General features: G+C 39.5%; 1 protein-coding gene and 1 pseudogene across 1 annotated transcript; one reads left to right on the top strand and one right to left on the bottom strand.

Annotated features, from left to right (window-relative positions):
* Positions 1–3776: 3776 nt before the first annotated feature.
* Positions 3777–9715, bottom strand: LOC119739145. Its single transcript, XM_038213973.1, has 4 exons — positions 9538–9715; positions 6482–6628; positions 5150–5309; positions 3777–4791 (listed from the first exon to the last, which is right to left on the bottom strand). The coding sequence occupies exons 1-4, from the start codon at positions 9602–9604 to the stop codon at positions 4719–4721; spliced, it is 447 nt and encodes a 148-aa protein (XP_038069901.1). The 5' UTR covers positions 9605–9715; the 3' UTR covers positions 3777–4718.
* A 7269-nt stretch (positions 9716–16984) lies between these two features.
* LOC119739103 lies at positions 16985–21498 on the top strand (annotated as a pseudogene).
* Positions 21499–22884: the final 1386 nt, after the last annotated feature.

The following is a 22884-nucleotide window of genomic DNA, read 5'->3' as shown; positions in this document are numbered from 1 at the left end:
CTTCAGGCATCTTCCCTGCAAGTTTCAAGCAATTTCATTTTTCGGCCAAAATGGAAAAAAATACAAGGGGTTAGCCTTACATTTTTGATCAAATTTGGCCAAAAATTGACTTTTCTCCAAACAACTCAGAAATGTCTTTGGATGCAAAAGGAACATCAATCGACCTTCAAACACTAATCATACTGAAGATTTGGGCTAAAATCACCGACTTATCAGACAAAAATGAATAATTTTCACTAATTTTGACCCAAATTATCGAAGCAATCTTTCTTTTAAATGCTCAATCTGTCCAAAATTCCAGTTGGAATGTGCTTTAGGGACCCTGAGGCATCTTCCCTGCAAGTTTCAAGCAATTTCATTTTTCGGCCAAAATTGAAAAAATACAAGGGGTTAGCCTTACATTTTTGATCAAATTTGGCCAAAAAATGACTTTTCTCCAAACAACTCAGAAATGTCTTTGGATGCAAGAGGAACATCAATCGACCTTCAAACACTAATCAAATTGAAGATTTGGGCTAAAATCACCGACTTATCAGACAAAAATGAATAATTTTCACTAATTTTGACCCAAATTATCGAAGCAATCTTTCTTTTAAATGCCCAATCTGCCCAAAATTAAAGTTGGAATGTGCTCCAGGGACCTTCAGGCATCTTCCCTGCAAGTTTCAAGCAATTTCATTTTTCGGCCAAAATGGAAAAAAATACAAGGGGTTAGCCTTACATTTTTGATCAAATTTGGCCCAAAATTGACTTTTCTCCAAACAACTCAGGAATGTCTTTGGATGCAAGAGGAATATCAATCGACCTTCAAACACTAATCATATTGAAGATTTGGGCTAAAATCACCGACTTATCAGACAAAAATGAATAATTTTCACTAATTTTGACCCAAATTATCGAAGCAATCTTTCTTTTGAATGCCCAATCTGTTCAAAATTCCAGTTGGAATGTGCTCCAGGGACCTTCAGGCATCTTCCCTGCAAGTTTCAAGCAATTTCATTTTTCGGCCAAAATTGGAAAAAAATACAAGGGGTTAGCCTTACATTTTTGATCAAATTTGGCCAAAAAATGACTTTTCTCGAAACAACTCAAGAATGTCTTTGGATGCAAAAGGAACATCAATCGACCTTCAAACACTAATCATATTGAAGATTTGGGCTAAAATCACCGACTTATCAGACAAAAATGAATAATTTTGACTAATTTTGACCCAAATTATCGAAGCAATCTTTCTTTTAAATGCCCAATCTGCCCAAAATTCCAGTTGGAATGTGCTCCAGGGACCTTCAGGCATCTTCCCTGCAAGTTTCAAGCAATTTCATTTTTCGGCCAAAATTGGAAAAAAATACAAGGGGTTAGCCTTACATTTTTTATCAAATTTGGCCAAAAAATGACTTTTCTCCAAAATACAAGGGGTTAGCCTTACATTTTTGATCAAATTTGGCCAAAAAATGACTTTTCTCCAAACAACTCAAGAATGTCTTTGGATGCAAAAGGAACATCAATCGACCTTCAAACACTAATCATATTGAAGATTTGGGCTAAAATCACCAACTTATCAGACAAAAATGAATAATTTTGACTAATTTTGACCCAAATTATCGAAGCAATCTTTCTTTTAAATTCCCAATTTGTCCAAAATTCCAGTTGGAATGTGCTCCAGGGACCTTCAGGCATCTTCCCTGCAAGTTTCAAGCAATTTCATTTTTCGGCCAAAATGGAAAAAAATACAAGGGGTTAGCCTTACATTTTTGATCAAATTTGGCCCAAAATTGACTTTTCTCCAAACAACTCAGGAATGTCTTGGGATGCAAGAGGAACATCAATCGACCTTCAAACACTAATCATATTGAAGATTTGGGCTAAAATCACCGACTTATCAGACAAAAATGAATAATTTTCACTAATTTTGACCCAAATTATCGAAGCAATCTTTCTTTTAAATGCCCAATCTGTTCAAAATTCCAGTTGGAATGTGCTCCAGGGACCTTCAGGCATCTTCCCTGCAAGTTTCAAGCAATTTCATTTTTCGGCCAAAATTGGAAAAAAATACAAGGGGTTAGCCTTACATTTTTGATCAAATTTGGCCAAAAAATGACTTTTCTCCAAACAACTCAAGAATGTCTTTGGATGCAAAAGGAACATCAATCGACCTTCAAACACTAATTATATTAAAGATTTGGGCAAAAATCACCGACTTATTGATACAAAAATAAATAATTTTGACTAATTTTGACCCAAATTATCGAAGCAATCTTTCTTTTAAATTCCCAATTTGTCCAAAATTCCAGTTGAAATGTGCTCCAGGGACCTTCAGGCATCTTCCCTGCAAGTTTCAAGCAATTTCATTTTTCGGCCAAAATTGAAAAAATTACAAGGGGTTAGTCTTACATTTTTGATCAAATTTGGCCCAAAATGGACTTTTCTCCAAACAACTCAGAAATGTCTTGGGATGCAAAAGGAACATCAATCGACCTTCAAACACTAATCATATTGAAGATTTGGGCTAAAATCACCGACTTATCAGACAAAAATGAATAATTTTCACTAATTTTGACCCAAATTATCGAAGCAATCTTACTTTTAAATGCCCAATCTGCCCAAAATTAAAGTTGGACTGTGCTCCAGGGACCTTCAGGCATCTTCCATGCAAGTTTCAAGCAATTTCATTTTTCGGCCAAAATGGAAAAAAATACAAGGGGGTTAGCCTAATACATTTTTGATCAAATTTGGCCAAAAATTTACTTTTCTCCAAACAACTCAGAAATGTCTTTGGATGCAAATTGTTTTCCCGTTTACTGAACAAATACACAACGTAATGTTGTAAACGATATACAGCAGTGGTTCAGTTGCAACCTGTTGGTCGACAGCTTCGAGTTTTTAAAATGAGCTTTTAAATTCATTGAATTCGAAGCAATATTCTCTCAAAGACGAACTTCACTTGTTTTTCATGTACAATAGACCTTTTTCAGCGTACGCCATCTTGAAAATCAAAGCGAGGCTATAACGCAAACAAACATGGCGGCGTGAATAGTGTGCGAGAGTCACTCGTTCACCGAACACACTATTTACACCGCCATGTTTATTTGCCTCGCTTTGATTTTCAAAATGGCGTACCCTGATATATGTCTATTGTAGACACCATCAGTTGTACTGGCTATCAGTGACTATAGCCGCTAGGATTGTGTTTTCCGCTTAATGAACTGTTAATACACTGCAAAAACTGCAGTGTTAAATTTACACCGTTGGTATCTATATAGTGTTAAATTAACACAACAGGTTTTGCAGTGTACCAGTTGAAATTATATTCACGACGCACAGTATTTTTGATATGCAGTATCTTTATTTAAACCGATTAACTTTACAGTAAATGAATAAAAATGTGTTACACCAACTCCCCATATTATTTTGTGTTACACAAAAGAATGTTTGAAGAGTTAATGTTCAAACCCTTTACCACTTAACTGGGAAGAATTCGCTATGTGACGTGATGTATATCTATTACAAAAATGTCTTTTTAATAATTCCAAAAAAAATAGTCCTGCTTCCGACTACTTGGCATTTGAAAATAGGGTAGGTAGGTAGGGAAATTTTTTTGGCAAATTTTTCGTGCACGATCGTAATTATGGAGGCGTCTGCGTGTAATCAAGTGTGAAAGGTAAAAATTGATGGTTTGGGGTGTTTTTCCCCTCATTTTTTCCACAAAAAAAATTAGGGTAGGGGCTGTCAGAATAGGGTAGGTAGGGAAACCGGAAGCAGAACTATTTCCGTTTTTGGCCTAATCTAGCCATTATAAAAAAAACCAAATGTAGCCAAATTAAGCCCAATAAAACCCAATTATTTTCAAAATGTGATGGATATATATATAATATATATGACAGCAATTTGGAAAGTGAGAAGTCATCCCCCGTACCGCGCTTGTTTCAATAATTAATTCATTTTCCAAATTTGTTTTACAGGGACGTTACGGCCTGAAATGCACCCAATTGGGCTACAAAATGCGTTTTCAACGAAACTATGTTAATTAGAAAGAGCATTTTAAAAACAGGATGTTAAAGTCCACACTACCATCCTTTAAAAAAAATGGGCGGTTTTTCTTTTGTTATTCTTGCGAGAACCATGCTAGAACGAATTTCAGGGATCAAAATATTAACTCTTAAAAATCGAGCTGTTGAGTGCTAGTTGTGAATCCTGCCTCAGAGTGTTTCGCATTCTGCGGACGTGTAAGAAACAACATATTATTGTGTATGGTGATGTGTGTATTATATGGCACACACAGCATGTACGGTGCATTCAATAAACACAGCTAGAAATACGTATGAGTATGCCACAAAATGTCCGCCGCGTCCGATGTAAACAACGTTTTTTTTCCCGTCTTTTCCTGGGAACGGTAAGACATTAAGTTTGTTTCCTTTCAACCAGGCCTTTGAAATAGAATAAGTAAACAATGCAAAACATGACATTTTCGGGGATTGCAGGCCGTAATGTCCCTTTAATTTCTTGTAAGTGCAGAACAGTGGCAGATAGGCCTATAGGATTTTCCACAGGGGTTTTGCTGGCATGTTAAAGTAACAGATTAGAATGACGAAAAGTTATTGCACTAACATTATTTTACGAGTAATTCACTAGATCTCAATTTTACTTCTGAATCAAATCTACGCCAATTTTTAATTGTCGACTTTAAATGCCGAAGTTGAATGTCTCGCAGCCGGTACACCTCACTGGTCCATGTTGTACATATGGGTGTAAATCTTGTAACTGTCCCCGACTTTCTTCCAAATGATCAAATTCCTGAAGAAAAAGGAAAATAAAAATTAAGAGACTGAGTTTTATGATGAGAAGTCTTTGTGACAGATTTGCTCGTATTGACTTGATTGTAACTTGTCATTCCCGCTATGTCGCAGAGAGTGTGTGCCGTACAGTGGCATTTCGTGCTGTCGTACCGCTTTGTCGCGACTTGTCGTTCGATGCTGGTACCCTGATGTTCTCTCATCGGCATATGAGGGCCTTCCTTATGCACCGATTTGTCGTGACCTGTCGTGCCTTGTCGTGGCTTTCCTGCCTTGTACTTTTTCCAACAGATTTATTTCGAAATTGTTCAACATCCAAACTAAAACAAAAACAAAAAAGTTTCAATCCATGAACTTACTTTCCTTTGAAGATGACCACGTCTTTGTCGTTGATGGCCACGGTTTCCGAGCGCTGAAAGACGTAGTTGTCTCCCGAGCAGCTATTCAGTGGCGCCACTTCCTTCGTGTCCATGGTTATCGACCTAACATGGTTAACCCACGCCATGTGTGTCTTTGCATCTATGGAAATGGTTTTAAAAAAAAATAGAAAAATATTGAATACCAACGATCCTAATCGACTAATTCTGTGGATTGTTCGATATTTTCAGAATGTTGTTGGGATACCAGTGCTGGTCAGTGCACTTACAAGAATATGTCCGTGGTTTAGTTCTTCAATTTCTGAATTGATGTCGTACATGGTGAACATCAGAAACCAGACCTACACAGGGTGCCCCCCCCCAAAAAAAAAAAAGTTGTGCAAGCAGATATCCTTTAATTTCTCAAAAACTAATTAAGATGAGTATTTCATCTTGATGGAGCATTATTCAGTAAAAATGCCATGGAAAGCCGTTCATATATACCAGAGATCGAACAGATTGTAAAAAAAGGCCATGGATTTTCACCACTTCCAAAAGGATGGGATTTACGCATACATGTACAGTACGTTAACTTAATTTACATCAGAGTGAAAATGTACACTATTAATGTGTAAATCTCATTGAATGGGTGAAAAAAAAACCCATAGCCTTTTAGAATCTGTTAGATCTCTGGTTTGCATGAACGGATTTCCATGGCATTTTCAATGGTTATACACAAGATAATAATTAATATGCTCCATCAAGATGAAATACTCTTCTTAAGTAGTTTTTTTTTTTTGAGAAATGAAAGGATATCTGTTTTTTAGGACACCTTGTACACGAAAAACAGAATGTTACAAAACGCTTTACACGACTAGGCTACACTCTAAAAAGAAATATCCGTTCAGATTGACTCGGAATCCGGTTCTATTTGGCTTGACCCTCCTCCAAGTCAAAAATAACACTTTTCCGGATCAAGATAACACCTTTCCGGCTAACATGGTGACGCGAGAAAGTGTCATTTTTATAACCTGGATAAAGGTGTTGAGCCAAATAGAACCCGCTATTCCGGGTCAATTCCGGATGTTTTAGAGTGGTAAGACTTTGCCTGATGACATACCAAAGAGCTGTATTTGCATACCAAATTTGAAAAAAATCGGATTTTGCGATTCCAATTGAATTCCAAAAAGAGAATGGGTAAGATTGCTCCCCCCCCCCCCAAGTCATTTTTTAGACACTCGCGTTAAATGCGGTTTTGTGTTTTTAAAAAGGGGGAAAAACGGGATATCATTTTTAAAAGGGGCTTTGAAATAATGGGGGAAAAATCATACTTACAGGGTTTGCCCTGGGTAACAGTGCCATGTCCTTGTGGCATGAGAACCATGTCGTCGGTATACAGTTCGAGCATGCCGTCAATGTCGTGTTTTTGACCGCGATCGACATATTTCGCACTCTCCGCCTTAATTTTGTCCGTCACTGAATCTGAAAAAGAAAGAATAAAGACTATACAGGCTTATGATTCCAAGGTTTGTGTGGCACAGTACTGCATCCAATTTCCTTGAAGGCAATCCTTTGCATTTATAGTAACCTATACCGAATTAAGATCTTTCGATTAAAGATCGTATACTGGACTACTGGTGCTGAACACCCTTTGAAATTACTCCGTCTCGCTTGCTGTCATTGGAAAGAAATGAAGAAATGTTGGTGATTTCCAACGATCAGTCGATTGGTTTTTCACTGTTTTCTCGAAAACTGTAACCACTCAGCTGAAACTTCACCAGGTTAGTTTTGTACACTCGTCTGGAGTTTGCGTGGTATTATTTTGCACGAAAAGCAAGTAATTGTGCCTGCCTTTAAACTCGTTAAAATGTGTATACACTGATGCAAAAAAAGTTTATAATGTTTCAAATCTTAAACACTATAGGTTTCTTACTGTGAACAACAGCTCACCGTGAAAAGTTTTGAACATGTGTTTACAAGCACTGCGAAGCGCACTTTTTACTGGCTGTTCTGAACAGAGGAATTAACCAATGTTTTAAACGACACTGAAATACAAATCGGTTCAGTCTAATATCAGTCGATCGATGGCTTTGAGAGTTTGGCGCGAGTTTTGATATTCATCGCAGGCATTATTTTCTCTAAGACGAACTTAAGTACAGGGTGAGTAAAAAAAACCCGAAACCCAAATGTCGGGACCATTGTTTTAGTGAAGTTCTTTATGTAGCACTGTCAAAATCTAGGATATGAAAGCCCAATTCATAAGCTTTCTTTTAGTACAAGAGTCAGTCAAATCACTCAATCATGCACTTTTCAAGTTACGGAGTTTTTAAACACAACCACCGTTTTAAAGTTCTGTCCACGGATCACAAAAAAGGTGTGTGTTCTTTCAGCAGTACGAAACAATTCACACACATCCTTATTGAGTGGTCGGGCACAACCCGACCACTCTTTGGAACTGTTACAATTAATCTTCTTTCTTTCTTTCTTTGAGTGGTCGGGCACAACCCGGCCACTGTCTAGAATTGTTCCGATTAATTGAGTGGTCGGGCACAATCCGACCACTCTCGTTATTGTTCTGGTCAACCTTCTTCTTTTTTTCCGGACAATACTTCTCCGCGGCTTTTCTCCTAAACGGTATATGGTATGAACTTGTAACTTTCAACATAAATTGACCCTCATCCCTAGTGGTGCATATTACTCTGACGTCATGATGACGTCATCGGGTGTCAAATTACAAGCGATTTTCGTTAAAAAAATGACGAACTCCTTTCACCTATAACTCTTGAACAACACAATCAATCATGTTCCAACCTTGTATTCAGATAGACCATACATTTGTTGTCGTGTGCGTGAACTCGCTTGACCTTTATTTCCTGGTCAACAGGAAGGTCAAAGTTAGGCGAATTTAAAATGAAGACATTAGCCTGAAATCGACACAAAGCCAAATTTCTTCCTAACGGTTCACGGTCTGATCATAAAACATAGTGTGATCTTGTACCATGTTACAAAGATGTTATAAATTGTGTTATGTCATCATGACGTCATCAGATGTCAAATTACAAGTGATTCCAGGGCAAATTTTGATAATATCGTTTGCACTATATCTTTTGAACTGAATAGAGTATCGTGTTCATTTTTTCGTGAGGTTGTAGACTATGCCGTTAGAAACCTTTCTTGTCCCCAGACACAAAACCGCTTGACCTTTACTTCCGGTGTTACCGAAAGTGCAATAAAAACCAAATATAAGTCAAAAGCGGAAGCATTTTACTACACACATATAAATTATGAAAGTGTTTAGTGAGAAATGCCAGTCACAAAAAGTGTGATGACGTCATCATTCAAAAGGACGCCCCCTAGCGGCACATTTAATATTGTTTGCTTTCTTTAATTTGAAAACCATCCGTTCAAATTTTACAAAATCGCCCCTTGATATTCTCTGATTAACCACAGATAACTTGGCAAGGTTTCAAATTTGAGAATTTGAAAATGATCATATTTTAAATTAAATTCTATCATTTGATCCATGTTGTATCTTCGTAGTCCAAATAACGATATCCATTACAAATTTACAATGTTCACCTTTTGCTTCCAAATACTGTGACATCATCAAACCGGAAGTAAGGTGTTATGAATACTACACTTATATTTTCCAGATTTTCATGCGTTAATTAACTTCACAATGGATATTTATCCACAAATCAGTATCACTTCCCGTTTGTGAATAATGACGTTATCAAGCAAGAAACTAGAGGTTCGCGTTTGTTGAGTTACAAACGCAGAGTGGTCGGGCTCGCATATTCTCTTGTGTTTACAGTGACTTAATCATAATTGAACTGCACAATTTGTAGAGTTAACGAAGTCTCTAACGTCGTTAGAATCTATGCAACAGAATTATGCTAATCTTAAAATAAAATGGCTTTTTGTTAGCTGTTTCGGTGTACAATTGACAGAGCGTCTGATGTCGTTAAAGTTTATGAAACATAATTATGCTAATTTTAAGATAAAATGGCTTTTATATTGTTTTTGTTGTTGTTGGTCTTTTGCATGGGTATAATAAAATTCTGCACTGAATTTATGACAACGGTAAACTTGACGGAGCCTCTAACGTCGTTGGAGTTTATGCAACATATGCTAATGTTATCATAAAATGGCTTTTATGTTATTTTTTTCTTTTGCATGGGCAAAATAAAATTCTGCACTGAGTTTACTTGAAAAGTACATGAGTGATTTGAATAAGTCTTGTACTAAAAGAAAGTTTATGAATTGGGCTTTCATATCCTAGATTTTGAAAGTGCTACATGCAGAACTACACTAAACAATGGTCCCGACATTTGGGTTTCCCGTCTTTGACTCGCCCTGTATTTAAATATAAAAAAACCTTTTGTACAAACCAGCAGTCGCGCCGACTATCATCATGCCGGCTGCCAGAAAGGCGCACAGATAGGTAGTAGGAGACATGGTATACCGGTAGATGTGGAAATTTCTTCAGACTCTCTAACTTTCTTTATACTTGCGCGTTCGTGACTGTGCGGTTGCAACTCCGTCAAACAGAATGATATCCGTTAAGGGAGAGATGATCGTTTTTAGTGCAAGGAAAAGCTCGATCGAGAACCACTGCTTGACAGCGTGTGATCCGCGACGTATTTCGCGCCTGCGCACTACCGTTCAAGCGCGAATATCTTTTATCGACCGGTGGTCAAACGTCATCGTGGAACTTCTCCGTCCAGCAGGTTCCCTGATGTGCGCATGACTGCGTCAAATGTAGCCAACACAAAGGCCGATAGAGCGCAAATTTTCGAACACATCACAGTTGCGCTACTGTATTTTTATAGTCAATTATTTGAAACATCCTATCTAGGCTTTTTGCTTATTTGAATATTATCAGCCAAATATTCATGGATTAACAGATGGCGTTTTTATAAACATGTTCATGCATTTATGCAATTTTTTTTGTGGTGCTAAGTTGAGGACACACTACCCATCAATATTTCAAAGTTAACCATTACATTCTTGGAACACCCTAGGCTTTTTGCTTGATATTTGAATATCATGGCATAACAGATGGCGTTTTTACATTTTCGTGCATATTTATGCTAGCCTGACTCGTAAAATTGTTATCATAAAATTGGTAATCGAGGACACATTACTCATCAATATTTCAAAATGCAAAACCAGAATATTAAATTCTACAGGGTAAGAGACGCCAAAAAAATGCAACCCTAAAACAGTTGCCTTTTTTTCAAAAACGCGATCTGTGAGTTATGTTTTGGATATCGGATTAAAGCTGAGAGGTTTTTCTTTTAAATGCTGAAAAACAATCATGAAAACAGCACATTGGGTTGCTGAGAAAATGCCAATTATGTAAAAGAAGTGGTTTTTCATCCTTTCCAATGGTGCTTCAAACATCGAAGCATTCATTTGTGCAATTTCTTCAATATTTGAACATATTTATGACGCTGAAAAAGGTTTAAAATAGGACTAAAAAGGATGAGATACCTGTTCAAGCCGAAAATGAAATTCATTTGTACTCTTAACATATTAAGTGCCGTGTTGTTTGTCAGGATTAGTACACAATACGCTATGCATTTCATGCACAAACTAGGTATACTGTAAATCCCCTAAAGTGAGAATGTCATTGGATTGGTCCAAAAAGGAGTTGTTACATGTTTCAAGACTTTTTTCCAGTATTTGAAAGGAAAAAACTCTCAGCTTAAAATTCGTCGGGTGCCCGGCAGAAGGGCACATGAGCTTTCTGACACCAAAATCATTTTCAAGAAAATTGCATTGAAAGGTTCCATTGTTCCCCCGCGCGCATAATCTGAGGACCAACGAAAGTACCGCAGTGTGCCATAAAACACAGCCCACACACAACCACACCGACACGTTAGCTTATGGTGTCAATCGAGGATTTTATTTTGTTCCTCTTCCCTAAGTTTTCCTTTGTTTATACCCTAAAATTTTGCAACAGCTCTCATTGGGTTTGTACACGTTTTCTAATCGAAGTCGTCCTCGATTTGGTTCCTGTCCTCGATTCGTCGATGATGTTGCACGTGTGTGTCCTCGATTTACACCATAAACGCGCACACACTTAGCATTTGGGGTTTATGGGGTACCACTATTGTTCGACCCCAATCCCCTTCTTTTGTTCTACTTTGTCCCCTTAGAAATCTCAAAATAAATAGCGTAAGGGCTATGGGGCACTTCAATTTCTAAAGTGTGACTTGTGGGGTACCATTGTCCCTATTGTGGCCCTTTGTTCCCGGTACCCCATAAGTGCCAATATGTAAGAGCACACGCAGAGAAAAGTTTTTTAACAGTTTTAGGGTCTGTCTCTCAGAATTTTCAATTTCACCAACTGACGCTGTACAGCATGTAGGCCTATGTAGGCCCTAGGTATACAATTTACGTGTTAAGTTTGTCGTTCAGACGCACGGTGCCAACCATGGGCGTCGATCGGACGGGACGGGGGACATGTCGTTCCCCCCACTATCTTCGTCCCTGAATAGAATATTGTAGCCTATACATTTGATTCTATAGTATAGCTCAGAATAGCTGATTCAATGACTCCAAACTCGAAAATGATGCTTAAATGATGATCTTTTGCTAAAACCTTGCCAGTAGTCAAAAATTGCCTCAGATCGCACCACCGTAATCCCACGACGTTTTAGGCTTTATACTCGTATTAGTTCTGTATTATAACGTTATATTTAGTGCTTGCGCACATGCACTCTTTCCTTTTACAATAAACGTGTCACACAGACATCAGACAGACAGACAGACAGACAGACAGACAGCACGACCGCCCGGCGGACAGACAGACAGACAGACAGACATCAGTCAGCGAAGGATCTGTTAAAATATATAGGATTTGTGAGTGTTTCACTGCCATTTTAGCTTTGCTGATGAGATTTTCGCGAAACGTTTCGTTTTTGCTGGGAACCATAATATTCTCTGCTTTGCTGGTGTTTTACATTCATTTTCTTGCAAGACAGCTGGTCATTGCGCAAACTTTATTTATTTCTTATTATTAATAAGGAAAGTTCCATCGGTTTTGAATGAACTGTTCTCCCTGTATGGGGCCCTTGGAGGGATAGCGTATGTGACATCACAGCAACAGCCAGTGGTGTATCGGTTGCGGGGGGGGGGGCATGTTGGTTTATTTTTTTCATCGTAAAGTTTCGACAATTTTAAGGTGGTTCAGACGTCGATACAATAAAGTCTTAATTTTGCAACCCCCCCCCCCCCCCCCATGAAACGCTGGATACGCCGCTTGCAACAGCGCCTCTATTGCCACGAAAGAGTTGCGTGCACCTTTTTTATATTCGATGATTATTAAAGAGTGAAGATTCCCTCTATGGACCTCATGCACGAGGAAGCTATTTCTGTCGTGTTCCCTGACGCGTACTCCATTCGTTTGCATTACACTTTCTGGTTCTGAATGACGTCACACTTCGGTACTCCATACCAGACGTTGATTATAATCATTGTGCTGGTTAAACACACAAAAGATCAGAAGTTGCGTTTATTTGAAAAAAAAGTATAGCCAACCGAATTGTTATCAAAAGCTTGCAATATGGATGATCATCCAAAGCTTATACTGGATGAATAAGTCTGTTGACAAGCACTGTCCCAGCTGAAAAATGCATAATGCATGCATTATTTGCATAATTACAACCTAAATATGCGTACTATCGTTAATATGTCCATTTGAGGCAAGTATGGTGTATTTATAATTGGAATTTTTAAAAGGCCACCGGCAGAACCAATTCAAATGTATGGGGGTGGGAAAGGGGGTGGGAAGCTTCCTAGGATTTTTAATATTTGAAGTCTAGATATTATACGTGCTTGGATGATCATGCATGCGGTGTCCTAATTTTACGAATCTGGGGAATTCACCAGAAGAGAAGGAAGAGTCGACTATACTAACACGTACAGCATCGATGGTCCGACGCACCTAATTTTACACATCTGATACTCTGATAGTCATTAAGGGTGCAACGCTGCAAAAAAAATCCCATAGACACTAGTGCTTAATGCGCATACTTCAAAATTCTTTTAAAAATACTCAGAACTCTCACAGGTATATAAGCTGCACAGAAAAAATGATGATCAATGTGTCATCTTTCATTTTCTTTTCATTTTTTGGTGGGTTGACCATTGACTTCTCGAGATATTCTCACCCAAAGAAGACGACCCCTATTTTCCCCAAAGCGGAAAAGTAGCCATCTTGAAAAACGATCCCTCCACAACATGGCAAAATAGCGCCACTTTCGAGCCCAATAGCATCCAAAATGCTCAGAATTGGAAGCCCCAATTCCGGGCCAGAGGTTCATTACCATATCTCTTCAATTCCCTAATTTTATGGCTCTCAAAACCCTCTAAAATAGAATATTTTGAGGGTATAACTTTTGTTCATGAGCTCGTAGAATGTTCAAGGTAGAATGTTAAAAAAGTATTAAGCTGTTCATTTTTTAGCTCAGTGGATATTACACATTCGAGAAAACCATGTTTTACCTTTTAATAAAGCAACACTTTTTCGTCATCTCAATATTTCTGAATTTCTGAATGAAATGACATCACAATTTTGTAAAATTGACTCTGACTGGATGGCGTGCGGGGTCGCATAACTTTGCATGCTAAGATATATCTGACATTGGACCGGAGACCGAGAGGGCGCCCTTGGACAACAGGTGATACCTGGACTATCCACCGACTACCACATCACTGAAAATCTAACAGTAGCATTCGTAACATTCTTAAACTGAAAATACAATGGCAACAAAATAAGTATCAAGTCAACTGGTTGTTTTTCCATTATTCACGACTGTTTTTTATTTGACAAATGCCCAAAAAAATCAATCTCTTGAAAGGGCAACAACAATATGATTACTTACTTTTCTTTTTCACTACGAAAACAAAAACCAACAATAAATTGTCTCTCATAGAAAACAAAACAACACATATATATGAAACTTATATTTTAAGATATCCAGGCCAACATGATTATCACTTATGATCATTATAAAATCAATCTCTGACAAAACGGAAAATATTTAACATCATTTTTCATGATCTTTGAAACAGTACTTGTTCTATGCCTGCTTCAACGTTTAGAGCCAAAGAGTTTGGCTGGCTATTTTTTTAGGGGGGGGGTTCATTTTTGAAATGATTGTCCCTTTGTAAAAATGGTGGCAATTTCTGGCACCCTTTGCTTTTCTTGAATACATTGCACTGTGTCAAAGCCCCCATAATCCTTCATGCTGATGCACGATGGTATAAATGAAAACGGTGGTCATTGACAACAAAGAAACCTCTTTGGATATTTATACGGGGTCCGCTCATAAGTCCAATGCCTCATAGGTCCGACGCCTCATAAGTTCAACAAAATCGCATCCCCTAACTTAATAAAGGCCCATAAGTCCGCCGCCTCATAGCTCCGACGCCTCATAGGTCCGACGCCTCATAGCTCCGGCGCCTCGTAGGTCCGACAAATTAAACGCCATGTTTTTCCAACGTCGGACTTATGAGGCGTCGGACTTATGAGGCGTCGGACCTATGAGGTGGAATAAATAAATTGTATGCCTCATAAGTCCGACGCCTCATAAGTCCGAAACTTCGGACTTATGAGGCGTCGGACCTATGAGGCGTCAGACTTATGATACGGCCCCGTTTATACAATAGTAATAATATCCTGGTCACTTACTTTACAAGCTGTGAATAATGTATGAGTTGAAACTAATTAATGAGATGATTTACATCTGTGCAAAAGACAGACATTAAAAGCACATAGGAAACGGAAATGTACCTGCTAAAAAAATGAGAAAACCTTACTCAAAATGAGGATGGGGCTGATCTAAAAAAAAAATAATAAAAAAAAATTAAAAATGTGAAATTACTCCTCCAGAAATAGTTTCAATCATTGAAAAAAAAAGTTTTAAAAAATGTGTGTAGTAATGAGACCCTTCAAAATTGTGAAAACATGATGTACAGTTGCCATACCCTCAGAAAAGTGACTCAGAAAAAACGTTCACCTTTTTGTTGCCAACATTCACCAACGGTGGTGGAAAACAGGTCCTCTCGCATACGATGCCAATGTCGGCAAACGTTAGCAATGTATTGGAATGCACTCCTGCCTCACTTTATAGCATAACACTTATGTAAGTTTTAGACAACTTTTCACTGTACATTTTAAGTAAGATTTGAGGCTTTGCATGGTGGAGATACTAAATAATGAAAGGTTTGCGGAAACACCATGTGCGAATAATTTCTCAACTAATGGCTCTGGTTCTTTTTAGAACTATTCTCTTAGCTGAGAAATTATTCGCACATGGTGTTTCCGCACACCTTTCATTATTTACTGTACAATTTAAAGTATTTCAAATGCTGAAAAACAGGCGAAATAAACTGAGAGAAAATGGGCATACTCTTTCTTAGCAACAACAGCTTTTCAACTTTAACTGTAACTTCCTGGCCACTGACCCCTAGGCTGCCCCTTTTATCCTCACAACACACAGCTTATCCTAACAGCTCCAAACCCATCTCAGGTGAATAATAGGCAAGAATATGACTTGATAAAGCCAAAAGTCATAGTGGCTGCAATCAACAAAACTACCAAATTAACAAAGTATTGGATGTACTTCCTTTAGGTTAACAGAAAGATTCAGTGGCGCACTGCGCAATAGTTGTAGTCTTATTGCCATTTTGTGATTGATGACGTGTATACAAGCAAAGGTTTTGCGGTATTTGGATCAGATGACGGAATAACATGCAACAAGCGAGGCCGAAAATATCTGTCAGCGAGCGAGGCCGGAAATATCAGGGTGTGCTACCAGCAGATGACCGGAACCCGTCTGGAATCGAGGTTCGTGATAAACAATCTCGCATCCTGGTCCCGTTTTTGTCAGATAATCCCGGCGAGAACTGGTTAATAATGGCATCTGTCTGCTCGTATTTCCATATCTCCAGTAAGCTTGGCTGTGCTAGGGTTGCAGACTAGACCAGTGCATAAACTGCCATAGACCCAGTGATAAATATATATTTGGATATTCTTTTCTTTGGTTGTCACCAACATAAAGGAATTTCTCGCACACATCAAAAGACAGAGTCCACACATTACTCCCAACTGGTAGTCATGCAGACCCACATCAAGTTTTCATCGTTGTTCAACACAAAGTTGTTGAGGTTGCCACCCTAAAGAAGAACATTTTGTTTTAAGTTCTTCTATCTCTTGGATATGGGGTACCCACAAGAGTGGTATTCAATCTGGGAATTCCTCCAAGTTGTTGTCTACGGCTTGGATGCAAAGAGGAAGAAGGGCATCTCGTCAACTACATGCTTCTTACGTGGTATTTTTAAGATCCAGAAAACTGGATTTGGCAGAGTTGAGTAACAGAAGGAAAAGTCTTCTATCTCTTGGATTTGGTACCCATAAGAATGTTACTCTTTACTCTATCTGGGAATTCCTCCAAGTTGTTGTGTATGGGATGGATGTAAAGGAGGACATCTCGCCAACTACTTACGTGGTATTTTGAAGATCAATAAGACTGCGACTAACAGAGTCGAGTAAGAAAGAAAAAGTATTCCATCTCTTGGATATAGGTACTCGTAAGAATGTTACTCCATTTGGGAATTCCTCCAAGTTGTTGTCTAAGGCATGGATGAAAAGAGAAAGAAGGACATCTTGCCAACTACATGCTTCTTATGTGGTGGTTTTAAGATCCAGAAAACTGCGACTGGCAGAGTCGAGCAACAGAAGAAAAAATAGTCTATCTATTAGATATGGGGTACCCCTAAGAATATTACTCCATCTGGAAATTCCTCCAAGATGTTGTCTAAGGCATGGATGTAAAGAAGAAGAAGGACATCTTGCCAACTACATGCTTCTTACGTGGTAGTTTTAAGACCCACAAAACTGCGACTGCCAGAGTCAAGTAACAGAAGAAAACTTATGGTATCTCTTAGACAAGGGGTACCTATAAGAATGTTACTCCATCTGGGAATTCCTCCAAGTCGTTGTCTGCAGCATGGATGAAAAAATGGAGAAGGACATTTTGCCAACTACATGCTTCTTACGTGGTAGTTTTTTAAATCCAGAAGAACTGGCAGAGTTGAGTAACAGAAGAAAATGTATTCTATCTCTTGGATATGGGGTTCCCATAATAAGAATCTTATTCCATCTAGGAATTCCTCCAAGTTGTTGGCAGACGCCGAAAAAACAGAACTGGAGGCCAACTTGCAAAACCTTAAGGTGGACAAGAAGAAGCTGGAAATGGACAACATGAAACTTCAAATGGAGAAGGTAAATATTAACGTAGTAACATTAGAGTATATAGGTCTTGGTTGACTGGTTTAAATCACCAAACTAAGCAGATAGATTCTTATAGCCGAAAGGAAGAGGAATGAAAAGATGGATGAAAAGAGGAAGGACATCTTGCCAAACTACATGCTTCTTACGTGGTAGATTTAAGATCCAGAAGACTGGGTCTGGCAGAGTCGAGTAAAGGAAGAAAAAGTAGGAAGCTTAAAGTGCTCAAGACATTGTTTGATTTTCTTAGTTTGTTTCTTGTATAGAAAGCCATTGTTGAATATGTGTTCACTTAATTTATTTAATAAATTGTATTAAACTGGTGGTATGGTGCCAGACTATTTTATAATCTGATTTTTTTGATTGGCAACATGGCATGCAGCTTTGTCATTCCCAGACTTTATAGTGACCCAGGTCGGTTCCAACGACCTTGGCTTTGTGCATAAGCAACTCTTAAATATCATGGTGAGGCAGTGTCTCTCCATAACGCGGGAGATACTCCCACATACTGTCATGTTTTTCTCAGAAATTTTGCCCCGTATCACATACGATAATGCCATAAAACAGTCTGCTATCGAGCTAACCAGACGTTCGGTAAACAGGTATCTGAAGTCCCTGTTCCGCAATGCGCCCAGGGGTGGGGGGCATTGCCACCCTCAAATTCAATGGTGGTCATCAGAGCTGTATCAGTCGGATGACATTCATCTGACTGATGAAGGATCCTTGCTTATTTTGGGCAAACAGTCATGTTTTTCTCTGAGATTTTGCCCCGTATCACATACGATAATGCCATAAAACAGTCTGCTATCGAGCTAACCAGACGTTCGGTAAACAGGTATCTGAAGTCCCTGTTCCGCAATGCGCCCAGGGGTGGGGGGCATTGCCACCCTCAAATTCAATGGTGGTCATCAGAGCTGTATCAGTCGGATGACATTCATCTGACTGATGAAGGATGCTCGCTTATTTTGGGCAAACAGTCATGTTTTTCTCTGAGATTTTGCCCCGTATCACATACGATAATGCCCTAAAACAGTCTGCTATCGAGCTAACCAGACATTCGGTAAACAGGTATCTGAAGTCCCTGTTCCGCAATGCGCCCAGGGGTGGGGGGGCATTGCCACCCTCAAATTCAATGGTGGTCATCGGAGCTGTATCAGTCGGATGACATTCATCTGACTGATGAAGGATGCTCGCTTATTTTGGGCAAACAGTCATGTTTTTCTCTGAGATTTTGCCCCGTATCACATACGATAATGCCATTAAACAGTCTGCTATCAAGCTAACCAAACGTTCGGTAAACAGGTATCTGAAGTCCCTGTTCCGCAATGCGCCCAGGGGTGGGGGCATTGCCACCCACAAATTCAATGGTGGTCGTCGGAGCTGTATCAGTCAGATGACATTCATCTGACTGATGAAGGATGCTCGCTTATTTTGGGCAAACAGTTATGTTTTTCTCTGAGATTTTGCCTCGTATCACTTATGATAATGCCATTAAACAGTCTGCTATCGAGCTAACCAGACGTTTGGTAAACAGGTATCTGAAGTCCCTGTTCCGCAATGCGCCCAGGGGTGGGGGGTGGGGAGCATTGCCACCCTCAAATCCAATGGTGGTCGTCGGAGCTGTATCAGTCGGATGACATTCATCTGACCGATGAAGGATGCTCATTTATTTTGGGCAACCTTTACCACATGATATTGGCCTATTGGCCTATGGCGTGGTAGTCTGATCACCCGTTATCCACGGAGCCAATTCCTGTATAACGTCTGATATCTCCTGACATGCAAATTTATGCAAGCCGCGCGCCAGCCAATCGGAGTCTACGTTACTAAAATCGTGACGGCATTTCATTCCCAAATCGGGACTAATTTTGATTGTTTGATAGGTGTCAACAATAGATTCAACAGGCGACCTCCAGGAAACAATTGCAGTGGAAACTGACAGACAATATAACAATCCCCTTTAAAACTGTCGCAAGAAAACACCCTTCGTCGCAGCCACCTAGACAAGAGATGTTGTCGTTGAAAGTGTGACAGCCAGCAAGTATGTTGTCAAGTACCACCAGGAGAACAAACTGTGCAAAAATCGTGAAAGACATTCACGAACTGCAGGGTTGCGAAAGACACACTGCAATTGCAGTGGAAACTGACGGACAATATAACAATCCCCTTCGAAATTGTTGCAAGAAAACACCCTTCTTCGTTGCAGCCACCCAGACAAGAGATGTTGTCGTTGAAAATGTGACAGCCAGCAAGTATGTTGTCATTTACCACCAGGAGAACAAACTGTGCGAAAATCGTGAAAGACATTCACGAACTGCAGGGTTACGAGAGACACAGTGCAATTGCAGTGGAAACTGACGGACAATATAACAATCCCCTTCGAAATTGTCGCAAGAAAACACCCTTCTTTGCAGCCACCCAGACAAGAAATGTTGTCGTTGAAAAATAGAAGATGGGACTCCGCTCACGATTGGAGGGGATGGGAGAGCAGACAGCCCTGGCCACTCAGCGAATTATGGCACATACTTAATTATACATGTACCCTTGTTGTAAAAGCAAATCTTGTTTATTTTTTTAAAACTTACAAGCAGTTCTTCCACGAAATTACTAGAACCCAAGGTTGTTCCCAGAGTAATTGAAAAAAGTTGCAATCAACCAACAAAATCAAGAAATACTTTGAAGAGGCACAAAAAAACTTTGTCCTCTACAAGTTGGAGAAAAAAGTGAAAATGCATATATCTCAAAAGACATGAAAAGATGCAACAGTAATAAGGAAGTTGAACTTCCAAGAGGTTTACTTGGTTGAATCCTAAGAAGTCACGAAGAGGAAAGAGAGAGAGGAGGATGAGGCTGTGTTTGGAGGATGACGATGTGTTTAAATATGTGTTCGGATCCCAAAATACCTAGTTGGAGCCTATACAGTGACGCAAGGGATGCCACTAAAGCCACAGACTTTGATTTTGTTGAAAGGCAGCTGTTCGAGTTCCAATGTGACCTTGCAAGGTATCCAGATACTTTCCAAGTGACGACAGCCCGAACCTGTATGACCACGACTTTCCGACACCTGGCTACTTGACAACTCCAGCAGGGTAACATGCAGATGGCCCCTCCATCACCACCTGAGATGACGGCCGACAAGCTAGGCAGACCAAGCCTCCGGTATGTTTAATTATTATTTTAAATTGTAAATTTGACCTGAAAATGAAATGAAATGAAATGTTTGTAAACAGTGTTTATAAAACCTGAAAAGATTTTAAAACCAGGGCCTAGGCATTTGTTGATTATTTTCAATTTGATGCATGGGCGTCGCGAAGGGGGGCCCAACGGGGGCCCGGACAAGGGGGAAAAAGAAAAAAAGGCACGAAATCATATTGTTGTACCAGTGTCATAAAATCAGACTCACTATACTTCTGCTGGCCCTTTTATTTGTTGGGGTATCCGCACTATACAAAATCCAAAAAAGTACCCTTACATGGTTCATGCTTTTTATAGTAATTTCAAAAATACTCAGACACTTGTTTGGCACATACAAGACTGTATTTCATGCTTACAGGGGTTGTTTGTGCTACAAACTACTTTTGTAGAAATAATTCAATCGTGGAAAGTCATAAAACTACACAGGAGACAAACATGTATCAATGACAATGAATGATAATGTTCACATAAAAATGATGTAGATGTACTAAAAATTTTTTGCATGTTTCATTTTAAATTTTAGGCTTCCTGAGTGCAACGCCATCAACGTTGTTAATAGAGGGCCGCACACAAAGACAACCATCGCCAGCCACTGCAACGACCTGTTCCCACTCATCCAGAGAAGCGAGAAAACCTGCATCACCATTTTGGCAGACGACGGGGCAGACTTCAATGTCAACCACCTGACCAATGAGTGGTTCCTCATGCACCTGTTTAAAGACTTAGATCTAGACATGCTCCTGGGAACCACATTTTGTCTGGGCTTTTCAGCAAGAAACCCCATCGAGCATGTGTGGGGGGTCCTGACGAGTACCGCTACCTCCATCTATCTCCCAGAAGTGTGATTTCCTTTTGAATCAGGAGGAAATGATAATGACTGATCGCGTTGCAGTCAACCATGCAACAATAGTTCAACTGGAAGAAACCTAGCGAAAGCTGCTGAATGAAGTGAACTGCATTCTTCATCCACTAGAAACACTGGCAAGTTCCTCACGTGCTGCATTGAAGGCCCTTGAAGCGACCGGAAAAAGGCTGCTGGCAATGCGCACGACGACATCAGGATGGAAACGCATGCGACCTTCGCAAGCCATGTCGTCGCTGTGACAAGTTACACCTCACGGTCCTCCATGACCTGGCCAGTCAGCCAGGTTAGGGTGTTCACTACTCCAGTTTCGACCCCAATTTCTCAGTTTTCTATGGCCATGGCAATCCTTGGCACCCAAAGGAGGTAAGCCTAAAAATCATTCCAGTTTTTCTGTATGTTGAAGGTACACAACTGGAGACCTACTGTCTATTGGATGATGGGTCCAATTTCTCCATGATGCCCATGGAGGCTGCCGAAGCTCTGTGTTTGAAAGGAACATACACCGAAATCCCCATTGCAACAGCACAAGATACTTGTTCTCCATTTAGAGGGCAGATGCTGAGTTTTGACATCGCCCCAGTCGACGATGTCATTTATCATGCCAAAAAAATTGTTTTGTAGATTAATAGACGTTGTATCATTACAGCATGATTGACACTGACGTTGTTGCAGCAAATGTTCATTGGCTCTTATCTAAGCATTGGAAAAAAAATCTTATGTTCTAGCTGTGCAATTCTATAATTGGATTTAGTCAGCTCGACACTTCAAAAGCTGTTGAGTATTTCTTTGATCCATACACTGTTAGCAGTTTAAAAGTACAGTTATGAGTTCCCCCAACTTATCATTTTTTTTGCAATATCTTTGAACTAATGTTTTTTTCAATGTAACATTTTATGCTGTAGGCTCCAGGAAGGCTCCCAAGAGCACAAAGAAGACGAGGATGAGGGAAACAATTTCAACAGTGGCAGAAGCCTTCCAGCTCCACATGGACAGGTCAGATCACGCATACCGGGAGGCAATGCGCAGGCAACGCCAAGAGGAGAAGGAATGGGATCAACGGTGGAGGCAACAGGCAGCTGAGGAACAAGGCGCATGTAACAATTCTATACAAACTTTTCTCGCAACAGTGACAGAAACACAGCAGATATTACTCTCTTCACGGAACTATTAAATTCTAAACTATTAAAATTCTTAATGAAATCCACAGCTCATTGTATATAGGCATAAATACACATTGCGAAGCCCTTTTAGAGAAATATTTTCCAGATGAATCCATTACGAAATCACAATTCATTCAGGATAAATCCATCGCCATAGTCATTTCTCCTCTGGTGGCTTTGATGTGGGATTAAGTAGGGGCATTACATAAATAAC

This window comes from Patiria miniata, unplaced genomic scaffold (assembly GCF_015706575.1).
Source record: "Patiria miniata isolate m_02_andy unplaced genomic scaffold, ASM1570657v1 HiC_scaffold_30, whole genome shotgun sequence".
Classification (NCBI taxonomy): domain Eukaryota; kingdom Metazoa; phylum Echinodermata; class Asteroidea; order Valvatida; family Asterinidae; genus Patiria; species Patiria miniata.
The sequence above is the reverse complement of the archived record's forward strand: the minus strand, read 5'-3'. Positions and strand labels throughout refer to the sequence as shown.